This window comes from Amblyraja radiata, chromosome 6 (genome assembly GCF_010909765.2).
Source record: "Amblyraja radiata isolate CabotCenter1 chromosome 6, sAmbRad1.1.pri, whole genome shotgun sequence".
NCBI lineage: Eukaryota > Metazoa > Chordata > Chondrichthyes > Rajiformes > Rajidae > Amblyraja > Amblyraja radiata.
The window spans coordinates 42,404,748-42,431,191 of record NC_045961.1 but is presented as its reverse complement, the minus strand read 5'-3'; the positions used below and the strand labels follow the sequence as shown (position 1 = coordinate 42,431,191).

At 39.6% G+C, this 26,444-nt stretch overlaps 2 protein-coding genes across 3 annotated transcripts in view; one reads left to right on the top strand and one right to left on the bottom strand.

The window, feature by feature from the left end:
* The window catches only part of c6h2orf49 (chromosome 6 C2orf49 homolog), a 35,129-nt gene extending 29,595 nt beyond the window's left edge, over window positions 1-5,534 (bottom strand). Inside the window, exon 1 of the mRNA XM_033022613.1 lies at window positions 5,530-5,534. The gene's annotated coding sequence lies outside the window, so the exon portion shown is untranslated. The remainder of the gene's footprint in view (window positions 1-5,529) is intronic.
* Window positions 1-26,444, top strand: part of tgfbrap1 (transforming growth factor beta receptor associated protein 1) — a 44,104-nt gene that overhangs the window by 14,872 nt on the left and 2,788 nt on the right. For both annotated transcript variants that reach the window (XM_033022611.1, XM_033022612.1), the window contains exons 4-11: window positions 9,484-9,638; window positions 10,628-10,710; window positions 12,019-12,360; window positions 15,252-15,309; window positions 18,420-18,563; window positions 21,391-21,537; window positions 22,552-22,711; window positions 23,906-24,339. In XM_033022611.1, the coding sequence (XP_032878502.1) occupies window positions 9,484-9,638; window positions 10,628-10,710; window positions 12,019-12,360; window positions 15,252-15,309; window positions 18,420-18,563; window positions 21,391-21,537; window positions 22,552-22,711; window positions 23,906-24,339 (1,523 nt within the window). The remainder of the gene's footprint in view (window positions 1-9,483; window positions 9,639-10,627; window positions 10,711-12,018; window positions 12,361-15,251; window positions 15,310-18,419; window positions 18,564-21,390; window positions 21,538-22,551; window positions 22,712-23,905; window positions 24,340-26,444) is intronic.

The following is a 26,444-nucleotide window of genomic DNA, read 5'->3' as shown; positions in this document are numbered from 1 at the left end:
GTGGAACAAAGCCCAGCAAGTGATAGATCGATACAGGTGTGGGGAGGTATTAACTGGCAGATGGGAAATAGCAGTTATTTATTTTGTCAAGAACATGCCAATTATACACCACAATTATATCTCAAAATACTATATTCCTGAAGGGTATTATTGCATTACTGATCTTACAAACAAAATGTCCTTCTGTGTGGTGATACTCGCAGAGAACAAACAAAATGTCATCTATATACTTTTAAAACTTGTGTGTGTGTCTGTGTGTCTTTATTTGTTTGTGTCTTTATTTGTTTGTGGGTGTCAGATTTGGCTTTTGATTCCTTGGTCAGCCAAAACCACACGCAAAAACTCAGAGATTTTTTCCATTTCGCTAGACATTTCACTTTTCCATTCGCAAATCCAATTCTCATTAAATTTCGTTGTTTTAATCTACACATTTTTAATGAAATCCTTCCCCCCCGCTCACTCATTTTGTCGCCTCCTGCTGGCCAGCCACCATAACGGCTGCTACTGCCGGCTCTCCTACAAAAACTCCAACATTTTTCTTATTTCACTGGCGATTTTCGCTGCTGCCGCCCAGCACTCCTCCACTCCCCTCCCGCCTCCCCCTCCCCCCCCGGCCCAGCTCTCTCGCGCTGGCTCAAGCCAAAGATCGGCTCTTCCACCGCTGCATTTCACCGTGCTCGGAAAAGCAGCGGGGGAACAGCCGATCTTTGGCTTGAGCCAGCGTGACAGAGCCGGCGCGTTAATGGCCTGTCGGCCCGCAGGCGCATTGAGGGCGTACGCAGCGTCTCCACGGACGTACGCAGCGTCTTGACGGAGTATGCCTGGCCCGAAGGCTCACTCGCCATCACGCCCGCCCGCCCACTCCACCCTCCCCCCCCCCCCCTCCCCGTACTCGGGGTCTGAAGCACGTTCGGGGACCAGACCCAACGGCTCTGCACTTGGTCTAGTTAATGTTAAAACACTTAAGTGCTTGTGCTATAACACCATGATAAGAGCTCAACCGAGAAAACCAAGCCCAATGCCAAAATCTAAACTAACAATACATACTTATGCTATAGGATAATAACTACCTTCATATTCAGTAATAAGCTATGTTAATAAACACACAAACTGAATGTTTAAACAAGCAACCCAATCCCAGTATCTCATGGGAATCTAAAATGCCTTTGCACAGTTAAATAATGGGACAGCTAAAACTAGGTGTGGAGATGCCAGTTTATCATTGGGGTTATCAAGTGGGCACCTCCCTTCACTGGTGTTTTATTGAGTTAGGCCAACAACACCTTGGGAAGGCTCAACAGTTTGTTCTGACGTCCCGGAACCACCCCCCCTCAATACCTGCTCTCATCTCCTATGCTACCAGTATGGGACATTGCAGTGGTCTTGCATCTGTGATCAGTGACTGTGTATCTGTGAAGGATACGTATTCGTAAAGGCCAGTGTAGCGCTTGGTGTGCCAGAGGTCTGGGACAGTAATTGTTACCTACCCTACACAGTCACATACAGAATGTTTAGCATGTTAGCTCCAGCATTCTAGTGCATTAATCAGATTTAAAGTAAGTCTTTAGTGCCTCTTATCTATTGAATGAGGAAGCAGAAGTTGCTAGTTAAAGCTTTTGTTTACATCTTTGCAAATGACTAGGATTCTGAGGCAACAGCTGCTTCTGTGCACCCACCCCACCTCAGCTAAACTCCCTGAATGAGCCAGCGATTCAGTTAATTCCCACAATATCACTCAGTCCGAAGCTCCTGAATCTGAAGAAGGGTCCCGACCCTAAATGTCACATATCCATATTATCCCGAGATGCTGCCTGACTCACTCAGTTACTCCAACACTTTGTGCCTTTCTTTGTAAACCAGTATCTGCAGTTCTTTGTTTCTACATTCTGCCTCCTTATAATGCTCTGGCAGCACCTGCCTGACCATTGATCCTAATTATCAACTTGACTCCCATACTTTTTCCTGATAATCTGCCTATCACTCTCCAGATTTCCCGTGTGGATCGGCCACTGCTCTGCAGTCTTTTCCTTCAGCCCTTCTCATCTTATCCTGTGCCACAGTAAAACATTCCTTTGATGTTATGGTTCTAATGTAATGTCATTTTGTGTAGAGATTGTGCCACATACCTCCTTATTCTTGCACTTGTCAAACTGAGTTATTGAGTGGACATCCAGCTTTACTTCTAATGAAAGAGAAATTTGGATTAACTTAAAATTTAATTGAATTAAATTAAGTTTAAAAACCAAATCTTTCTGAATAGATTAGATCAAATCTAGAATCCCTATTGAATTCCTATCTGAATTTTCTATATTTTCTGCATCTGCTAACCATAGTAAACAGCTCTGAACCAAAATAGATATGTATACAACTGCACATGCTGAAAATCTAAAAACAAAGCCCCCAAAGCGGGAAACACTCAGCAGGTCTGACAGCATTAAAATGAATTCAAAGCATTTACTGCTTTTATTATTAAAGTAAAGCTCTGTTATTGCAAATTAGCAGTTTCTTTCTACTGCCTATTTTGCATTAGAAATGCTCTGAACATACAGTGCCCACAATAATGTTTGGGACAAAGACCCGTCATTTATTTATTTGCCTCTGTGCTCCACAATTTGAGATTTGTAATAGAAAAAAAAATCACATGTGGTTAAAGAGCACATTGTCAGATTTAATTAAAGGCCATTTTTATACATTTTTGTTTCACCATGTAGCTGTGTTTATACATAGTCCCCCCATTTCGGGGCACCATAATGTTTGGGACACATGGCTTCACAGGCGTGTGTAATTGCTCAGGTGTGTTTAATTGCCTCCTTAATGCAGGTATAAGAGAGCTCTCAGCACATTGTCTTTCCTCCAGTCTTTCCATCAGCTTTGGAAACATTTATTGCTGTTTGTCAACATGAGGACCAAAGTTGTGCCAATGAAAGTCAAAGAAGCCATTATGAGGCTGAGAAACAAGAATAAAACTGTTAGAGACATCAGCCAAACCTTAGGCTTAACAAAATTAACTGTTTGGAACATAATTAAGAAGAAAGAGAGTACTGGTGAGCTTATTAATCGCCAAGGGATTGGCAGGCCAAGGAAGACCTCCACAGCTGATGATAGAAGAATTCTCTTTGTAATAAAGAAAAATCCCCAAACACCTGTCCGACAGATCAGAAACACTCTTTAGGAGTCAGGTGTGGATTTGTCAATGACCACTGTCCGCAAAAGACTCCATGAACAGAAATACAGAGGCTACACTGCAAGATGCAAACTGCTGGTTAGCTGCAAAAATAGGATGGCCAGATTACAGTTTGCCAAGAAGTACTTAAAAGAGCAACCACAGTTCTGGAAAAAGGTGTTGTGGACAAATGAGACGAAGATTAACCTATATCAGAGTGATACCAAGAAGTACTTAAAAGAGCACCCATAGTTCTTGAAAAAGGTCTAGTGGACAGATGAGATGAAGATGAACTTATATCAGAATGATGGCAAGAACAAAGTATGGAGGAGAGAAGGAACTGCCCAAGACCCAAAGCAGACCACCTGAAGTGGGCGCATGTGCGGGGCTCTTCTAGAGTGTACGCATGTGCACGGCTTTTCCAGAGTGTGCGCATGTGCGAAGTATTTCGGGTGGGAAAGGCCTGCGGAATCAGCCATGTTTGCCAGACGTTGGTTTATGTATTAAAGAAATAAGTTGCTTAAAGCTTAAATAAAGTAAAGTAAATTATGAGTAGTGTAAAGTTTCATTTGCCTCACAACAATTTAAGCAACTTAATCTTAGAAGTCAAACAGTCCGACTTGGGATGGAGAAACTATTGAAACCACAACGCTTGGATCTGAATCCCAACTCACCTGCTGCTGCAAAGAATTGGAAGCGCTGGCTTCGTATACTAAATAACGTCTTTGATGAGTGTGGCAATGATGCACCAGACAGACTCAAGACATTAATAAGCTCCGTCTCTTCTGATGTATATGATTACATAGAGGAATGTACAACTTATTATTCTGCTATTGATGTACAAAGCAAACTCTTCGTTAAGACACCCAACGTGATATTCGCTCGACACCTCCTTGCTACTCGGAAATAAAAACCTGGTGAGTCACTTGATGAAATTTTTCAAGAACTTCAAAGACTTAGTAAAGACTGTGCCTTCAAAGCAGTTACGGCTGATCAATATCGACAGGAAGTTATTCGAGACTCTTTTATCAATGGTTTGGCATCGCCTTTAATACGGCAGAGACTATTAGAACACAAAACCTTGGATTTACAGTCAGCTTACAATCAAGCTTACTCATTAGACTTGGCTCAGAAACATTCAGATGCTTATGGCTCATCTAATGTGTAATGGGCAGATGCAGTATAATGTGGATAAATGTGAGGTTATCCACTTTGGTGGCAAGAACAGGAAAGTAGACTATTATCTGAATGGTGGCCGATTAGGAAAAGGGGAGATGCAACAAGACCTGGGTGTCATGGTACACCAGTCACTGAAAGTAGGCATGCAGGTGCAGCAGGCAGTGAAGAAAGCGAATGGTATGTTAGCATTCATAGCAAAATAATTTGCGTATAGGAGCAGGGAGGTTCTACTGCAGTTGTACAGGGCCTTGGTGAGACCACACCTGGAGTATTGCGTGCAGTTTTGGTCTCCTAATCTGAGGAAAGACATTCTTGCCATAGAGGGAGTACAGAGAAGGTTCACCAGACTGATTCCTGGGATGGCAGGACTTTCATATGAAGAAAGACTGGATAGACTCGGCTTGTACACGCTAGAATTTAGAAGATTGAGGGGGGATCTTATAGAAACTGTTCATAAGAGAGAGAGATGCCCTGCTCGAGAGGCAACTTGTAATAGTTGTGGCAAGAAGGGGCATTATTCTAGAGTATGCACGTCCAAAGCAACTACGAAAATTGTGACTGCTGCCATGTGTGCGCCTTCTTTATGTGCAATTACAGCTGCATTTCCTCAGAGCTTGTCTCATGCAGCTACATCGGTATCCATCAATGGCCATACACTTAATGTACTACTTGATTCTGGCAGTTCTGAAAGTTTTATAAGTGAACAAGTTGTGTCTCGACTAAATCTAACTATAATTCCTTCAAATAGAGAAATCTCGATGGCTCTGACAACTCTCAATACTCAAATTATAGGATCTTGTATTGTAGACTTTATTCAGAACAAAACTAGCTATAAATCTGTATGTCTTGGTATTTTGAAAAATTTGTGTAGCGATATAATTCTAGGTCAGGATTTTCAGAAACTGCACAGATCACTTCAAATAATGTATGAAGGAACTATGCCTGATCTTGTATTGTCAAAGCCACCATATTGTGTGTTTTTTCTGCTGCATCTGTTGAATGTCCTTCATTATTCACTAATTTATCCTCTAAGTTAAAGCCAATTGCTACAAAATCAAGACATTTTAGTAAAGATGATAGGAACTTTATCAACACAGAAGTAACTAATATTTTACAAGAAGGTATTATAGAACCCAGCTCTTCCACTTGGAGGGCACAAGTTGTCGTGGAGAGATATAGAAAGAGACTCTGCATTGATTACTCTCAAACTATAAACCAGTTCACGGAGCTTGATGCATATCCATTACCTCGAATAGAAGAGATTATCAATACATTAGCTAAGTATAAGATATTCTCTACTTTTGATTTAAAAAGTGCTTACTACCAAATTCCTTTGAAGGAATCAGAGAAGAAATACACTGCATTTGAAGCAAATGGGAAATTATATCACTACTGCAGAGTTCCTTTCGGTGTAACTAATGGCGTGGCTGTTTTTCAGAGAGAGATGGACAAACTTGTTGAACAGGAAAACCTTAAAGATACTTTCCCTTATCTTGATAATATAACTATTGCAGGAAAAGACCAAGCTGAACACGATGAAAATGTACAATGGTTTTTAGATGTTGTACATTCTAAAAATCTAACATTAAATGAGGCTAAGTCAATAACATCAGTGTCATCAATTAATATTCTTGGTTCACAAAAATGCTGGACAAACTCAGCGGGTGCAGCAGCATCTATGGAGCGAAGGAAATAGGCAACGTTTCGGGCCGAAACCCTTCTTCAGAATATTCTTGGTTATTGGGTTGGAAATTATATAATCAAGTCTGATCCAAAAAGACTCCGCCCACTCCAAGAGATACCTGTTTCAGCTACATTAAACTCTCTACGAAGGGTTCTTGGGATGTTTGCATATGCATGCTAAATGGATACCAAATTTTTCTGACAAAATTCAACCTTTGATTAGAGCAAAATCCTTCCCCCTACAGCAATTGGTGTATTTACTTCTTTAAAGAAACAATTGGAATCTGCGACATTACACGCCATCGATGAGGATTTCCCCTTTGTTGTTGAATGTGATGCCTCTGATTTAGCAGTATCAGCAACATTAAATCAAGGAGGACGACCAGTGGCTTTCATGTCTCGTGTCTCCATGGTAGTGAATTGCACTACCCATCCGTCGAAAAGGAAGCTACAGCAATTATTGAAGCAGTGAGGAAATTGAGTCATTTCCTTGCTCGCCAGCACTTCACTTTGATAACAGATCAGCGTTCAGTAGCTTTTATGCTGGATAATCGGTAAAAACAGTGAAATTCATGAATGGAGGATTGAATTATCTGCATATAGTTATTCAATTGAGTACCGCCCTGGTTAGGATAATGTTGCTCCGGATATATTAACTCGAGCATTTTGTGCCTCTTCATTCTTCTGCACTCACTGATCTTCACAATGGGCTGTGTCATCCTGGAGTCACTCGTTAGTTACACTATGTTCGATCCAAAAACTTACCTTTCTCTACAGAAGATGTGAAGATGACGTGTGCTTCATGTAGAATCTGTGCTGAATTAAAACCAAGGTTCTTCCGTCCTGAAGAAGGAAGATTGATCAAAGCTACTCAACCTATGGAACGTTTGAGTATTGACTTCAAAAGGCCTTTACCATCCTCCTCTCGAAATGTTTATATACTTACCTTAGTTGATGAATATTCGAGGTTTCCATTTGCCTGTCCTTGTCCAAATATGTCAGCTGCTATGGTTATAAAATGTTTAGATCAACTGTTTTCATTCTGTGGATTTCCAAGTTACATACATTCTGATAGGGGCACCTCATTCATGTCAAAAGATTTAAAAGACTACCTTTCTAATAGAGGAATTGCAACAAGTAAAACAACACCATATCATCCTATTGGAAATGGTCAGGTTGAGAGGTATAACGGAATCATTTGGAAAGCAGTGAAACTGGCTTTAAAGTGAAATGACATACCAGATCAGCAGTGGGAATGTGTTCTACCAGATGCATTACACTCCATCAGATCTCTACTGTCAACTGCTAACAATACTACTCCACACGAGCGGTTCTTTAACTTCAAACGGCGTTCTTCTAGTGGTACTTCTCTGCCATAATTGTTGACTAGCCCTGGGCCTGTGTTGCTTCGTCGTTATGTCCGATCAAATAAGAATGAGCCTTTTGTTGATGAAGTTGAACTGACTGATGTCAACCCTTCTTATGCAACTATCAAGTATCAGGATGGACGTCAGTCAACTGTCTCACTTCGTGACCTTGCACCATGTCTGCCTTCTCCATCAGCTCCTTCACTTCTTGATAACACTAATCGAGAACTTCCTCCAACACTTCCATCATCCCCTATGGAAATTTCCATAAGAAATTCTAAAATTGTAAATCTAAATAACAATGTGAGTGAAGTTGATGACCAAGCAATATATCTACCACCAGCTATTGAAACACCATTATCTCCTGAAGCTCCAGTGCTGTGACGGTCATCAAGACGTACTAAACCTCCTGACCGTCTCAACTTATAAATAGGAGGGGAGAATGCAGTGGGCGCATGTGCGGGACTCTTCTAGAGTGTGCGCATGTGCAGGGCTTTTCCGGAGTGTGCACATGTGCGAAGTATTTCGGGTGGAAAAGGCCTGCGGAATCAGCCATGTTTGCCAGACGTTTCTGAGTTTATGTATTAAAGAAATAAGTTGCTTAAAGCTTAAATAAAGTCAAGTAAATTATGAGTAGTGTAAAGTTTCATTTGCCTCACATGCTGAAGAGAAAACTGAAGGGGACTAGCCCCCAAAACAAGCATAAACTAAAGATGGCTGCAATGCAGACCTGGCATACCATCACCAGAGAAGACACCCAGCAATTGTCCATGAATCGCAGACTTCAAGCAGTCATTGCATGCAAAGGAGGTGCAACAAAATACTAAACATGGCTACTTTCATTTACATGACACTGCTGTGTCCCAAACATTATGGTGCCCTGAAATGGGGGGATGTGTATAAACACAGCTGTAATTTTGACATGGTGAAACCAAAATGTATAAAAATGACCTTTATTAAAATCTGACAATGTGCACTTTAACCACATGTGATTTTTTGTTTCTATTACAAATCTCAAATTGGGGAGTACAGAGGCAAATAAATAAATAAATGTTACAAACATTATGGAGGGCACTGTACTTGGGACCTTTTCGAGCAGATTATAGTTAGGGAAACAAATCTCCAGTTTAAATCCTCTCTTTACCCTGGGAAGTGGTTAAGTTTTGAAAGTTGTAAGACATCTTTTTTTGCTTATTGTTTCTTTTTCAAGATATATTTATTGATCTGTTTCCTAACATATCATACCTAATGATATTAAATTACATTGTTGGGATCACCCAGCAAATACAGCAGTCGCTCTTGGTTGACAAGTTGGACAATCTGACTATTCTTAACAATCTTGTGCTGTGGACTTCCAATGAGCCATAATTTCCTTCCTTCTCAGTGGATTGGAAGCAGTCACAAATTGAGTTACTTTCGTATTATATGTGGATTATATAGCTACATCTGCAAGTACTTACACCTTAAACTCGTAAGATTGAGTGTAGAAAAATGAAGATAGGCGATAGTGTGCTCCCTTTAAAGTAGGTTCAGAGCATGCTAAATTAATTTACTATATCATTCAGTTGACAATTGTTTGCACTAGGAAGTATACTGGTTATTTTTCATCTAAATGAGAGTTTGATTGCTGAGATTGATGACCCAAGTATGTTTTGTTTTCTGAAGCCAATGATGTTGAAATGACACATTAATTCTTTAAAACTAAAGCAGAATATTGTGGATGCTGGAAATCTGAGCTAAAATCAGCAGTAACACTTGGGCCAGATGGCTTTTGATACTAGTTAATATTGACCTGACCTGTTAATGTGGTCCTGCCGGACATGTGTGATGTCATCTCTCTGTCCTGACTCAAATCTTTAATTTGATCTTTGACTTCAATATCGGTTCAAATGAAGTAGGTTTTGCTTCATTCTGTAGTCGTAGAATACTACTACTACATCAGGTTTTGCTGTTGATCTGTCAAGAGTATGTTTTCTCTTAAATAGTCTATGCCATAAACATCGTCATGTGTGATAAAGTTATGCTTTTGCTAAAATATTAGGTGCATCGTAAGTTGCAGACATGATATGTTAGGTCTATTGTACTCAACAGGGAAACTGATTTTAGCAACTAGTAAAGAAATACATATGCTGGTACCTTTGCCTTTGGAAAGACAGATTCAAGATCTGCTTGCCAGCCGCAGAGTAGAGGAGGCCCTTGTCTTAGCGAAAGGAGCTCGCCGCAACATTCCCAAAGATAAATTTCAGGTTAGTAGGACTTCCAGTGAAAACTGGAAATTTTATTCTGTAAACCGTAAAGATCAAGCATTGAATTCTGTCTATAATATTTATTTAACAGGGCCATTTCTTTTTTTATTGCCAGTGATGCAAGATTGTCATTGTATTGTCACATTAACATTTAACAGGGCCGTTTCTTGCTCCTCCACATCCTGTAATGCACAATTCACTGATGGAAAATGGGCAAGAGCTTCTCCTTGACAACCATCCACTACTGAAATAAGGACATAAACTTGTATTTTATCATTAATTATTGTTATTGTAAGTTTGCATTTCCAATAGGTCTCACACAGACTTGCTACGTTCCAGAAATAAATAAGATGCATTCTATATTATTTTCAGCTCTAGTGAATAAATTGCTAATTGTGATCTGTTTTCTATATGAATATATGGACCTATACAATCTCCACCTTTTCTTGTGCTATTGGAAATTATTAATGAAAGTATTAAAATGTTGACAGAGAATTTTAATACGTGAAACTGAATCAAGATTATTTGCTGATATTAGGAAATTTGTTGGATGTTTAGTATTTTGTTTTTTGTTGTGCATGCAACAGTATTCATGGGCAAACCATTATCAGATGTACTGTATGTTAGTTTGTAATTCTGTAATTAATTGCCAGATTCTTGCAGACATATGCTTTTTAATAAGTAACATAGGTTAATCAGTGAAAATACAAGTACATGAATGATAGTTAGCTAATAGAAAATAAGTAATGTCTGAGAAATACATGGATGGCACATTTATGTGATGATAATTATGTCTAAAAATCAAACACCCTGGATTTTTCTGTTTAATAAGCTAGAAAGACACCAATTCATTTGTTTATAATGCATGTTGACCTTTTGCACTTGTTATGATACTGGTGAAATGCACTGGTGAAATGCACTGCTTCCATTAATTATGTCTGATTAACGATCTTTAAATTATTTAATGAATGTCGCTTTATAACCTATAGGGTATGTACAGAAGAATTCTGCAGCAAGCAGGCTTTATACAGTTTGGCCAGCTTCAGTTTTTAGAAGCTAAAGAACTCTTCAGGTATGAACATTTTTGCAACAGTGCAGATTCAGTCTGGTGGATTGTTCAGTGGTACTTTATTGCAGCATGTACCTAGGTACAGTGAATTAGTTTGCAGCTCAAATTCAGTGTCAGGGTGGCACAGTGGCGCAGCGGTAGAGTTGCTGCCTTACAGCACCAGAGACCCAGGTTCAATCCTGACTACGGGTGCTGTCGGTACGGAGTTTGTACTTCCTCCCTGTGATCGCATGGGTTTTCTCCTGGTGCTCCGGGTTGCTTCAACTTTCCAAATATGTGCAGGTTTGTTGGTTAATTGGCTTCTGTAAATTGTCCCTAGTGTGTAGGATGGAACTAGAGTACGGGTGATCATTGGTCGGCGTGGACATGGTGGGCCGAAAGGCTTGATTCCATGCTGTATCTCTAAACTAAATTAAACTCAATAATGTCCTGTAATAGCTTTGCGTCAACTCTGCTGCTGTTGATCTGCACTATATTTCCATTGTGTTTCACAAATACCTTTTTAAGCAGCAAAGAAGGTCAGATTTCTTACCTAGTAAACCATTAAATATTCTTACATTTAACACGCTGAATATCTTTCTTCAGTGATATTGGAATAAACAAATGTATTTTTTAACTAAGTTGTACATATAACAAATATTCAATAAATGACAGTTAGGGGAAGAGCATCCAAAGACAAAACACTAATGACAGCTATAACCAACCTTGGATTGTACAAATTGTAACTTGATCTGAATAGAATGTTCTTCAAATGCTTAAACAGTTTTTAATTTGGCTGTTCATTTGCTGTCTGGGCAGCTGATCATAGTTTTATGTCATTGTCTGCAATAATGCTAAATGAACCATTAACGTTGTTTCCCAAAGGTGTAAAGATTCTATTTGTTATGATACTGGTGAAAACTAAAGTTAGATGTAACCTACTATATATTTGCTTCTCCATTGGCTTAGATTTGTTATAAATCTAAGTATCATAGAATGTTCATATAGCATAGAAAAAGGGCATTCGGCTAATGACGCATGTCTTGGCTCCACGAAAAAACTTTCCAATTATTCTAAATTCTGCTTCTCTCAGCTTACAGTGATTGACGTTCACTGAAGTGTCATTTATTAATTAATTACTAAGTTTAATGCAATTCTTTCACAGATGTTGCATTTAGTTTATTGTCATGTGTACTGAGGTACAGTGAAAAGCTTTTGTCAGGTGCTATGCAGTGCTCTCATGTTATTCATGATTGTCTGAATGATTTGGCTGTCCTGTTAACATTGTATTTATCACTGATGTATTTATTTGAATGTTGTTTCTATTGGCAGGAGTGGTCAGCTCGATGTAAGAGAGTTGATGTCTCTCTATCCATTACTGCTTCCTTCGACCTCTATGTTTATACGGTCCCATCCCTCATTACATGAATATGCTGACTTAAATCAACTAATGCAGGGTGACCAAGAAAAAATAACAAAGTGCAAGCGCTTCCTTATGAGCTACTTGAATGAGATTCGAAGCACCGAAGTAGCAAATGGATACAAGGAAGAAATTGACACAGCCTTGCTAAAATTATACGCTGAAGCTAACCATGACAGCCTGCTGGATTTGTTGGTTTCTGAAAACTCCTGCCTTTTAGTGGATGCTGTTCCTTGGTTGGAAAAATGCAAGAAGTATGTACCAGATGGCTTGTACTATTATAAATATGTGGGTCATTGTTACCTTAAAGAACAACAGAAAAAACAAGGAAGAGAAGAGGTCATTTGGCCAAGTGAAGTTTATCTAATGCCCATGCTGTCTCATCATAGCAGAATCCAAATGAATCTTATGATATCTCACCATTTCTCCTATAGAGCTGAGCATACCGTTACAAATTATAGTCTCTGATATATTTCAAATTGTTTATATTTATTTCCTCTGGACCTACTTTCTTAACATAGTGAAGCAATCCTTTTTTTTTGTTATTTCTATATACAGTTTGATTTGAAATCTTCTTTACTGCCATCTCCATATTGTAAACATTAAACCACTATTCTTCATGCTCACCCAGTTTATACTTTGGATTAGGTTTGTTCATCTTTTTCTACACTATCTGAATATTGCCATTTAATTGCCATTGCCACTTAATTGATCTTGCAACATTGTCTTCCCCCATGTTTGGTACATCAAAGAATTTGACAACCCTAACGTTGTATTTAAAACAAATAGATTTGAGGTGACACAGTCCCGTGATAGCCATTTCAGCCTGAGACTTTAATTGCGATTTGAATTTGGAAGCATGCATGATAAAATATGTTCTATTTGACTATGAGTTGACTGTTTGACCCTGTGTAGAGGAGATGGTTTCCAATCGACTTTCCTGAGTCTCACTAAAATAACATCACATGATATAATTGCTAATACATAATGAATTGAAAGGAAATTGTTAATGATGGAAAAATCACGTGGATTTAAAAAACCCAACATAAATACAAGCAATGTCCTAAATGGATAAAAGTATTGCATTGAAATTGAAGCCAGCAGGTGGGAGAAAAGGGTAAACCCCAAAAATACAAGAATTTGTTTAAGTAAAAAGAACTAAATTGAGAAGAAAATTCAAGAGATCATTTTGGGATGATACCAAGTGCCCACATGAAATTCTGCTGCTGGAAGTAAGAATTTCATTGTTCTGTTTTGGGGACTTATGACAATAAAACAGTCTTGACTCTTGAAGTAAAATGCATGTAAAATAGGAGAATAATAAATAGTAAGTTAAAAACTGCATTAAATTTAAAGATAAAATAGTTGGAATATTCATTGAAATCATATACTAAAACCATTAAAAAAAAAAAGATACCTTGTAATCAAATCTTATACAACGGGTATTCGAAGTTTCAAAATTAGTACAATAGAAAAAAATAGTAACTACTCACTGTTTAATGCTTGTACTATTGAATAAGAATCACCACTTGTCTTTGGAGTTGTATAAAGATGATATCTGGAACTAAACGATAGACACAATGTGTCTAAGAAGGCACTGCAGATGCTGGAAAATCGAAGGTAGACAAAAGTGCTGGTGAAATTCAGCGGGTGCAGCAGCATCTATGGAGCGAAGGAAATAGGCAACGTTTCGGGCCAAAACCCTTCTTCAGACTGATTGGGGTGGGGGGGGGGGAGGGGGGGGTGGTGGGGAAACTGAGAGAAGAAAGGAAAAAGGAAGAGGAGGAGCCCGAAGGCTGAGGGAGAGTTGAGAAGGGGAGGAGACAGTAAGGGCTACTGGAAGTTGGTGAATTCAATGTTTATGCAGCTAGGGTGCAGACGGCCCAAACGGAATATGAGATGCTGCTCTTCCAATTTCCGGTGGTGCTCACACTGGCCATGGAGGAGGCCCAGGACAGAGAGGTCGGATTCGGAATGGGAGGGGGAGTTGACTTGCTGAGCCACCGGGAGATCAGGTTGGTTAATGCGGACCGAGCAGAGGTGTTCGGCAAAACGATCCCCAAGCCTACGCTTGGTCTCACCGATGTAGATCAGCTGACATCTAGAGCAGCGGATGCAATAGATGAGGTTGGAGGAGATGCAGGTGAACTTCTGTCGCACCTGGAACGACTGCTTGGGTCCTTAAATGGAGTCGAAGGGGGAGGTAAAGCGACAAGTGTAGCACCTCTTGCGGTTGCAAGGGAAAGTGGTGCGGGAGGGAAGGGAAGAATTGACCAGGGAGTTACGGAGGGAGCAGTCTTTGCGGAAAGCAGACGGGGGGGGGGGGAGATGGCAAGATGTGGCGAGTGGTGGGGTCACGTGGAGGACTGTGTCTATGTGTCTATTATTTATACCGAAGGTAGGCACAAAGTGCTGGAGTAACACAGTGGGTCAGGCAGCATCTCTGGAGAACATGGGTAGGTGATGTTTTGGGCCGGGACTTTTCATTAGACTGCAGTCTGAAGAAGGGTTCTGACCCGAAACGTCACCCATCCATGTTCTCCAGAGATGCTGCCAGACCCGCTGTGCCTACCTTCGGTATAAACCAGCATCTGTAGTTCCTTTCAATGCATTTGGAACTAAAATATTTATTGTTACCTAACTTGGGTGGGGATTGTGACTGAGGAGCCAATAGGGAAGTGAAAGGATAAAATAAAAATATGCTGGAAACATTCAGCAGGCAGGCAATATCGATGGGGAGAGAAATAGCCAATGACTTTTCATCAACTTTTCTCTGCTTTGATGAATGAGTAAAATTGGTTTCTCTCTCCACAAATGTGTGACCTGCGCATTTTTCTTTTTTATTTCAGACTTTCAGCTTCTACAGTTGTTAATTGATTTTTTTATTTACTGTGAGAAATTAAATGTACCTTTTCCACTTAAACCCCCCCCCCCCCCCCCCCCCCCCCCACCCCCCCCCCCCCCCCCCCCCCCCCCCCACACATAGCAAACGGACCCAGTGACTACCTGAAAAGCACCACAGAGATACATTGGATGTATCTGTGTGAATGTTTGCTGATGTTTTGGGAGCGGCAACATTGTAAATACTATAGCATCTTGATCTCTTTTCAAAGTTTAACGAGTGCTAATGTGTTTTGTTGAACAGATATTTTGCACTTGGTCTTCTTTATCACTATAATGGACAAAATGAAGCAGCACTACAGGTAAAGTGGTGCTTTGTTTTTCTTGGTTATCTTTTAACATTTGCCTTTGGTTCATTGTTTGCCTTTGTGAAATTACCTGTAAGAAATAGACTAAATTCTCTCAGTTGGTAGGCAGGCAGGCATGAGAAAAGATGTACGATTAGATAAGTTAGTAACATGGGAACTGTGACCAAGTGATGTAACCACAGAAATTAGAGGCACCAATAAATATAATTGGATAGTTTTAAATTATGTTTTTCTATTGCACTAGAGGTTTTACACAATATAATTAGGTTCAAAAATAATGCCTTGTAAATGAAGTGTTATGACAGACATTCTTCATTGGGACTAAGAAAATCCCAGCCCGAAACGTGGTCTGTCCATTTCCCTCTGCAGATGCTGCTTGGCCTGCTGAGTCCCTCTAGCAGTTTTTTTTTTTTTTTTGCTTAGGATTCCAGCATCTGCAGGATTTCAGGGCAATAATTAAACTACTGCCTCCTCTGCAAAAGAGAGAGATCACATTGGGCCAGGACAGATAAATTAAAAAGTAGAAATGGCCTCCGTCCGATTTGCTCATGATCAGAGTAGGATCTGGGTAAAGTGATTCTCGTGTATTTGGTGCCTTAGAAGAGATTAACTTGTCATGTTCAAATCAAGCTGCTTTATTAAGGCAAATATTAAAGAAAAGCAATTAATTTATTAAGTATGTTTTTAAACTACATGATAAATTAATGTTTTTGCTGTTACATTGATTTTTTTTAAAATCTGAAATGTCATTCAGCACCAACCTTTTTTGTGGGTGGAGAGGGGGTAGTTGATAATGAGATGGTACAACATATTTTGTATATAGATATGTATATTATGTCTATATAAGTACTTTATAGATGTGTAGCTGACAGTGTACCCAATGAAGACGCTTGTGTTGTAACTTAATAGTTGTTATCACTTTGGCAAAGGGATAAGTTCTAGGCGCAGAATTAGGCCATTTGGCCCATCACGTCTACTCTGCAATTCAATCATGGCTGAACATACAGTGCCCTCCATAATGTTTGGGACACAGACCCATCATTTATTTATTTGCCTCTGTACTCCACAATTTGAGATTTGTAATAGAAAAAAAATCACATGTGGTTAAAGTGCACATAGTCAGATTTTATTAACGGCCATTTTTATACATTTTGGTTTCACCATGTAGAAATTATAGCAGTGTTTATACATAGTCCCCCCATTTCAGGGCACCATAATGTTTGGGACACATGGCTACACAGGTGTTTGTAATTAATCAGGTGTGTTTAAATGCCTCCTTAATGTAGGTATAAGAGAGCTTGCAGCACCTAGTCTATCCTCCAGTCTTTTCATCACCTTTGGAAACTTTTATTGCTGTTTATCAATGAGGACCAAACTTGTGCCAATGAAAGTCAAAGAAACAATTATGAGTGAGAAACAAGAATAAAACAGTTAGAGACATCAGCCAAACCTTAGGCTTACCAAAATCAACTATTTTCAACATCATTAAGATGAAAGAGAGCACCGGTGAGCTTACTAATCGCAAAGAGACTGGCAGGCCAAGGAAGACCTCCACAGCTGATGACAGAAGAATTCTCTATAATAAAGAAAAATCCCCAAACACGTGTCCGACAGATCAGAAACACTCTTCAGGAGTCAGGTGTGGATTTGTCAATGACCACTGTCAACAGAAGACTTCATGAACAGAAATACAAAGACTACACTGCAAGATGCAAACCACTGGTTAGCTGCAAAAATAGGATGGCCAGGTTACAGTTTGCCAAGAAGTACATAAAAGAGCAACCACATTTCTCAAAAAAGGTCTTGTGGACAGATGAGACGAAGATTAACTTATAGTAGAGTGATGGCAAGAGCAAAGTCTGGAGGAGAGAAGGAACTGCCCAATATCCAAAGCATACCACATCTGTGAAACATGGTGGTGGGGGTGTTATGGCTTGAGCATGTATGGCTGCTGAATGTACTGGCTCACTTATCTCCATTGATGATACAACTGCTGATGGTAGCAGCATAGTGAATTCTGAAGTGTATAGACACATCCTATCTGCTCAAGTTCAAACAAATGCCTCAAAACTCATTGGACGGCGGTTCATTCTTCAGCAAGACAATGATCCCAAACATACTGCTAAAGCAACAAAGGAGTTTTTCAAAGCTAAAAAATGGTCAATTCTTGAGTGGCCAAGTCAATTATACGATCTGAACCCACTGGAGCATGCCTTTTATATGATGAAGAGAAAACAAGGGGACTAGCCCCTAAAACAAGCATAAGCTAAAGATGGCTGCAATACAGGCCTGACATAACATCACCAGAGAAGACACCCAGCAACTGGTGATGTCCATGAATCGCAGACTTCAAGAAGTCATTGCATGCAAAGGATATGCAACAAAATACTAAACATGACTACTTTCATTTACATGACATTGCTGTGTCCCAAACATTATGGTGCCTTGAAATGGGGGGGACTATGTATAAAAACAGCTACATGGTGAAACCAAAATGTATAAAAATGGCCTTTATTAAAATCTGACAATGTGCACTTTAATCACATGTGATTTTTTTTCTATTACAAATCTCAAATTGTGGAGTACAGAGGCAAATAAATAAATGATGGGTCTTTGTCTCAAACATTATGGAGAACACTGTATATTTCCATCTTAACCCCATTCTTCTGCCTTCTCCCCATAACCCGGGACATCCTTAGTAATCAAGAATCTGTCAATCTCCGCCTTAAAAATATCTATTGACTTGGTTGCCACAGCCGTCTGTGGCAATGAATTCCACATTCACCAACCTCTGACTAAAGAAATTCCTCCTCATCTCCCTTGGAAAGGTACATCCTTTTATTCTGACACAATGGTCTCTGGATACTGCAAAGGAATCCTGCAAATTCCACTGAAACCTCTTTCTCTATTTCTGATTAGAGGCAGTTATAAACTAATATTTTATTGTCTAACTCTGAAGAAGGGTCTTGACCCTAAACGCCACCCATTCCTTCTATCCAGAGAGGCTGCCTGTCCCGCTGAGTTACTCCAGCATTTTGTGTCTATCTTCGGCGTAAACCAGCATCTGCAGTTCCTTCCGACACATTTTTTTCCTTTCCTTATAGTTGTGGGTAAAGATCGTTGATGGGCAGCTCCAGGATGCAACCCGCTCAGATCTTTTTGAATATATTGTGGATTTCCTAAGCTTCTGCTCTAATCATGAACTGGTGTGGAAGTACACTGACTGGGTCCTGCAGAGAAGTGAAGAGGTTTGACTTTTGTTTCATTATGTAGATAATAAATGAGTTGTCATTGTCTTAACATTTCTTAATCGGATTGTAGAATGCACAAAAGAAAGCCAGCAGATCCTTGTTTATCTGCACACATTTCCCTATGGAACTGGAGCCATAAACTCCAGGCTGGGGGTTGAAGTTGTTTCTGCTTTCCCACCACTAATGGTGGGGCGTCTGTTCGAAAAACTAGTGCTAATTTCTCTATTGATTTCAATAATAAGATGGAAGAACTCCAAAGTACTATGTATTGACTTTTTTAGTATTTAATTGTTTATTTAAATACTCTGTATTTAAAATATTTGAGATTTATTTTACATAGCTTGAGTAAATTTTAAGTTCGGTGAATATCTGGAACATTTATAATTTTTAACATCTTAGAAAGATGGCAATGCTAGAATTGATGTTAGTTAACTGCCAAAGTTTATTTAAAGTTGTTTTGTGCACAACTATTTTGGCTGCAATAGTTAACACTGTTTACATCGCTGAAGGTAGGTGCCATCTTCTCTTTGTAAGCACTATGCAGTGTTGGAAACTTCCTCTGTAGCTCTACCAAAAAGGTGGAGGTGGTAGAGAACTGGATCACAGCTAAATTCTGGGCTATTGTTTTTGCACTGGTGCAATCCAAAATATTTGAATACATAATTTATAATAAGTAATAAATACCTGTATATGATTTAAAACTTATTTTGTTTAATATTTTTATTTTTATATACACTTAATTTTTCAATATTCCATTCAAGTCATTCATATGAACTAATATTTGACTTGTGCTTTAGCAAGACTAGTTAATTTTATGTACGGGACAGGTCTGTTGTTACCATGGTGAAAATGGTGCAAATGGCTAACGGCAGCATGAAATGGAATCTAAAAGATTTTTTTTGAAAATTGAGGAACTGGCGTTGTGATCTTTGTATGAATCGTGCTGTGAAGTGAGTTTTTAATTAAAAGAATAACGGTGGCATTGTGACACAGTGGTGGAGTTGCTACTTACCAGTTTCAGATTCAGATTCAATCTTTATTGTCATTGTGCAGTGTACAGTACAGAGACAACGAAATGCAGTTAGCATCTCCCCAGAAGAGCGAACATAGAATAATGAGCAATAAATATATATACGTACTTACAGTAGTAGTAGTGCAATTTTTCTGGGGTAGGGAGTGTCCGGGAGGGGGGGTGACTGGCAATCACCAAGGTGCAGAGTTAAGTAATGTAACAGCCACAGGGAAGAAGCTGTTCCTGGACCTGCTGGTCCGGCAACGGAGAGACCTGTAGCGCCTCCTGGATGGGAGGAGGGTAAACAGACTGTGGCTGGGGTGAGAGCAGTCCTTGACAATGCTGAGCGCCCTTCGCAGACATCGCTTGCTTTGGACAGACTCAATGGAGGGGAGTGAGGAACTGGTGGTGCGTTGGGCAATTTTCACCACCCTCTGCGGTGCTTTCCGGCCAGAGACAGAGCAGTTGCCATACCATACTGTGATACAGTTGGTAAGGATGCTCTCGATGGTGCAGCGGTAGAAGTTCACCAGAATCTGAGGAGACAGATGGACCTTCTTTAGTCTCCTCAGGAAGAAGAGAAGCTGGTGAGCCTTCTTGACCAGTGTTGAGGTATTGTGGGTCCAAGAGAGGTCATCGGACATGTTGACCCCCAGAAACCTGAAGCTGGAGACACGTTCCACCTCCGTCCCGTTAATATGGATGGGTGTGTGCGTGCCGCCCCTAGACCTTCTGAAGTCCACAATGAGCTCTTTGGTCCTCAGCGGCAGAGACCCAGGTTTGATCCTGACTACGGATGCTATCTGTACGGAGTTTGTACATTGTCCCTGTGGACGTCCGGGTTTAATCCGGTGCTTTGGTTTCCTCCCACATCCCAAAGATGTACTGGTTTGTAGATTAATTGGCATCTGTAAATTGTCCCTAGTGTGTAGGCTAGAACTAGTGCAGGGGTGGGAACCTTTTCATGTTGGAATGCCGCATTAAGTTAGCTGTAATCTAATATGGCCGCATCTAAGAAACTTCAATTAGATATACTTCAAAATGTACATTATTTTGTAAAAATCTAACTACTATGTACTAACTTCAAGAAAATGAAAAAAAAAAGTTAATTCTAAAGTTAATTAACCTTTTAATGACTTTGTTGTGACTGCTTTTTGTGGGAAAGCATTTGAATATTTGATTGCAACATGGAGGTACGCAGTTTCAGATGATCTTCAAGATGGGTATCTGTCATTTGTGACCTTTAGGGCGTCTTGATTTGGGTTAGGTAGGAGAATGTAGATTCGCAGCAGTAAGTGGTTGAAAAGCAAGAAAGCATTTTTTGTGCATGTCATAGTTAACGTACATTCTAGAGTCGCATTAGAACTAAATCATGAGCATAACAGGTGTTAAAATAGCCATCATAACTTACTAATGTTTTAATTGTGGCCGTCAGTTGTAGTCGGGGAGGATTATTTAGTTGAAACTTCTTTTACTCTTTGGTATTTTAATTGCGTTCATTTTAAGATTAAAATAAAAATAATAAAAGACGAACAAAAACATATTAATAAAAACACAAATTCATTCATAAGCCCGCACTTAATAGCCTAGAAGGCATGCGGCCTTAAGGCCGCAGGTTCCCCACCCCTGAATTAGTGTATGGGTGATCACTGGTCGGCATGGACACGGTGGGTCAAAGGGGCCTATTTCCACGCTGTTTTTTTAAACTTAACTAAACTAAAACTGAAAAAAACATTGTCAGGAGAATGTGTGTAGGATATGGTACGGTAAGAATCCTCAGTGATATGGCTGTCATTTTCTATTCCTATTAAGGTTGGTATCCAGATTTTCACAAGGCGACCACTTGATGAAAACCAGACAACCTGTATGAATCCAGATGACATTGTCAACTACCTTCACAAGTATAAGAAAGCTATTGTTGTCTATTTGGAACACTTAGTATTTGAAAGAAATATTCAGGTGAATTTTCAGCAAACGAATTAATGTGAAAATGCTGTTTGCCGTTTAAAATATATATTCCCATGTTTATAATTTATAATTATTTGGTGTACTACTATCATGGAAAAGACAAGATTAAAATGTATTGTATACAATTTTCTGTACTCTGCTGAAACCTATAAGCTACACAGATACTGTGTAAAGTTAAAGATTTAATCATAAAATGCTGGATAGTACCTTTATTTCAGTGTGCAGCATTAAAGAATAATTCTTATTATTTCAAGTCAGGTCAAGCCAAGAGTTTAATTGTCATATGTACTGACAACAGAACAATGAAATTTTACTTGTAGCAGTTTAACAGACCCATAAACCTATCCTCTGAAGAATCCTTTGGAGCGTAGTAATAATTTTTATATTAAATAATGATCATTTGTCTTCATACATAATTGATTTTTTTTCTCTCAAGTATAGAAATAAATCTGACCCTTTTTAGCTCATGCATCCAAAAAGCTAGTAGTCCCTCAACCCGTCTATCTTCTTTCCTTCACCCACGCACACATCTCATCCAAGGATCTAGTTGTTGAGAGTTCATCTTTATTGGTTTACCTGAATGTTCAATTTGCTTGTTGCTTGTCTATAAGATTTTTTGATGAAATCTGAAATATTTTCAGTGGAGTAAAATTTGTTGTGTCAATGCTAGCTAGCTCCATTGTTAGCTCCAATGCAGGACCTTTTGCATTGGTCTTGCATTGGAGCTAGCTTGTTACATCAAATATGTTCAAACATGTATGTATATTACCTAATTCGTACTGTAGTCTGAAACTTGCCTCTTTGTATTCAACAGTCTGTTTTGCTGTATATGCTGCTTGTTGCCCAGTTCCAATTAATGTCCAAAACCGTTTCACAACTTGACTTTAAATGTAATAGACAAGAAAATTCCATTGCACTGCATTGAACTACTCTCAGACTGCTGAAGCAGAACTATATTTTCTGTTATCCTTCAAGTGAATTATCCTTTTCTATTTGCATCTGCAGAAGGAGAAATTCCACACACACTTGGCCATATTATACTTGGATAAAGTGCTAGATTTGCAATCCCAGGAGGGAAATGTTTCAGAAGAACTAACTTCAGCACGTTGTACTCTTAAAAACTTGCTCCAGCACTCTAATCTTTACAGAGTTCATCTTTTGCTAGGTAAAACGTGTTAACATTTTTCTCTTAGATATTTACTATGGCACTGTAACTTATAAGTTATGCTTACACCACATTAACGACAAAATTTGATTCTTCTAACTGAACCCTGAATTTATTCAGTTTAGCGAGAGCTGTTCATTTTTGTAAAGCCTGAGTTTCACTTGTCAGCTGTACTGTTAACATTAGCAGTGTGACCTGTTGTAATGCCAGCAAATAACTATATGGGCTAGAACGGCATAATTCTTGCCTGACTTGTTCATCATTAAATAATGAAAAATCTAAACAGACTTAATTCTTATCAAGCTACAGACTGACCTCATCTCTTCAGTGTCTTATTTTGGCTAGGTGCGTGCACTGCTGTGCATTCAGATCTTTGTATTTGCCTCTAGCATGAAAGGATGATCTTTGGTTTTGAAAACTAACTCCTGGATCCAGCTACAGTAAAACTTTGATCATTTTTTACCCAGGGTAGGGGAATCAAAAACCAGATGACATAAGATTGAGGTGAATGGGGCAAGATTTAACATGAACAAGGTGGTCCGGTACTAAAACAGCATTTAATCATGGCTAATCTATCTTTCCCTCTCAGCCCCATTTCCTGCCATCTCCCCATAACCCTTGACACCCTTACTAATCAAGAATATGTCATTCTCTGCATTAAAAATACCCAATGACTTGGCCTCAGCAGCGTTCTGTGGCAATGAATTCCACAGATTCACATGACTAAAGAAATTCCTCCTCATCTATCTAAAGGTATGTCTTTTTATTCTGAGGGTATGCTCTCTGGTCCTAGACTCTCCCACTCGTAGATACATACTAGATACTTATTAGATCTTATCTAGCTAGACTCTATCTCGCATTCTCATGGTGGTGCCTGACCTGGTTGTTGATCTGGACAGTTGGATTCCTATTAACACTCCAGCGTACTTTTGATTAATTTTTATTTCAAGATATTACACAGTATTGTAATATAATTTCCAGTTAACCTGATGAATTTTGGGGGAGGCCAGGAACCGGTGTCCTGGTGGAGTTGGGGAAACTAGAGAAACATTACTTTGTGATACATGCCAAACCATTAAGTTTTCCAAATGGTGGATTCTTGGAGTTTTACTGGGTGTCATTTACGGGAATACAAGCTTAAGATTTTGTGTCGTCAGCTGTAAAATCTATTTTCCCCTTATCTCCGCACTAAAGGTCGAGTTAAAGAGACTAACCTCTTTATGGAATGTGCAATATTGCATGGGAAACTGGAAGAACATGAAAAAGCTCTTGAGATCCTCGTTCACAGGTTAAAGGATTTCCAAGCTGCTGAGGACTACTGTTTGTGGAATTCCAAGGACAAGGACCCTTCACATAGACAGAAGCTTTTCCACATGTTATTAACACTGTACTTGCACCCTGATGTTAGCAGCGATGAGCTAATAATGGCTGGTGTGGACCTTCTGAATAACCATGCTGTTCAGTTTGATGCAGTTCGAGTCCTGCAGCTTGTCCCAGAGGAGTGGTCATTGCAACTGCTGTCACCGTTCTTAACCAAGGCAATGAGAGGGAGCTTTCATGCAAAATACACTGCAGAACTTTCATCAAACTTGGCAAAATCTGAAAATTTAATTTTTAAATATACAAAGGTGAGTGACTTGATTGTAATAATGTATTGTCTTTTCGCTGACTGGTTAGCACGTAACAAAAACTTTTCACTGCACCTCGGTACACGTGACAATAAACTAAACTCAATTCAATTACTTTACATTGCATAGTAGCTATATAAAACGGAGGAACTTCTATCACAATGTTTTATTTTGTTTTTCGTGGATCTAACCTAAATTATTACTTAATCAAATTATGTTGAAATTTCCAGAACATTTGCATTGATGTGCTTCTGTAATTTGTGTCTTCTTTCCATCTCACTCACCAAGGGCCATGCCAGCAGGTCAAGATTCATTGACTATCGCTTGACCTATCCCCAGAATGAATAATTGCTGTGAACAAGTTCTTTCCCATCTACCATCTTAATTTAATATTTCTGATATGCCATTGTTTGATACATTTTCAAACCATTAAAACAAAACAAGTAATAAGGATCATGCTGGAAAAGCACTGAATTGGAAGGCCAGCTACATGCCTATTGAATGGCAGAATATGAGGGGTTGAATCTCCCTATTGCCACTTCTGTTGTTTATATTCTTAATATTCTTATTTGCAATGCCTCAGTGGCCTCAATAAAAACTTGGTTTACAGGTGTTGACATCTTTCACTGTACCTTTGGTACACGTGACGATAAAAGAACCGTTGAACCATTTACTGAAACCTACTCTTCTTTTGATATTTATCATTTGACATCTCCAACTCTCCAAAGTTGGCCACTTCATCACTTTCTTCACACTTGGTGTTGTTTTTCCTTCAAGTATTATAATTTCACATTTTCTTAAAATTCTTGATCTCTTCAACCTATCATGTTTATTTTCTTTCAACTTTCCTTCCTCAAATTGTGCACATTAATGATTCGTTGAGATTTTTTGAAATTCATCTTGCCTTGACTTTATCATGCTCCGCTGTCTTCCCTTGAGTAGCTTCCATCTTCTCTCTTCCACCCCGTGTTTACAACATTCACTTGATCGTACCATTTTATACGGCCTCAATTCTTACTGCCTCAATCACAAACAAGGCCACTTCTAAACGTTCACTTATACCACTCACATCTCCCAATCCCAATTCTTTCTCTGTCTACTAGGAGGAAGTTGAGGCAGGTACTATCGCAACATTTAAGAAACATTTAGACAGGTATATGGATAGGATAGGTTAAGAGGGAAGGCACGTGCCGTCAGGGTAAGCAAGGTAGGCACTGCCTAACCTGACTAAAATTATAAAATGGTAATAACTAAATATAAATAATAAAAGCATGGGAGAATTATGCCTATCTAAGAGATCGATCTCTTAGGTAGGCATAATTCTCCGTGCCTTTCGTCCGCAGTGCTTGTAACCCTTGAAGGGCTGTGCAGCCCACGTGCCGTCAGCGCTGCTTCAAGCCGTCAGTTTCAAGGGAGCTGAAGGCAGCAGAAATTCTGCCTTTGCAGCGATTATTTCAACATAATCAAAACCACCAGCCTCGACTTAAAATAGGTTGCCGTTTGGTCGAAGCCAGTGGAGTGGGGTCGCTATTTACTTACAGGCTTGAAGGCCATCTCCTTCGCTGACCGGCCATTTTGATTGACTCATTGGAGTTTCACGACCTAGAAGAGCCACCGGAAGGTATAATGCCCGCTAAACTTTATTAAACTTCTTAAAACTGTCTCCACTCCTTCTCTCTTCCCCTCCCCCTTCTCCTCCCCTTCTCATCCCCTTCTCCCCACTTCTCTCCCCCTTCTCTCTCCCCTTCTCTCCCCCCGCGCTCTCTAAAGGACTTATCGTGCTCTGTGGCAGCCGTTTACCTTCCTCTTCATCGCACAGACAGTGCTCCTCTTCTCTCCATGGCCCCCACCTTCGCGATGTGTGTGTGTGCGGTCGGTAGCAAAGATCCTATAGGATCTTTGGTCAGTAGATGCAGCTCACACTTTGGTCGATCCAGCTCGAGGCTTTCCAGGCGAGTGACCAAAACCTCCGGCGACCTCATGGAAACCTTAGGTCGCGGGCAAGGTTACCAGAGGTTTCCGTTCAGGTTTCCTAAGTGGGACAGGGGCATAAGTAACATCTATCTTCCATTAACATGGTGGATAGGGAAGTCCCAACAAAACCA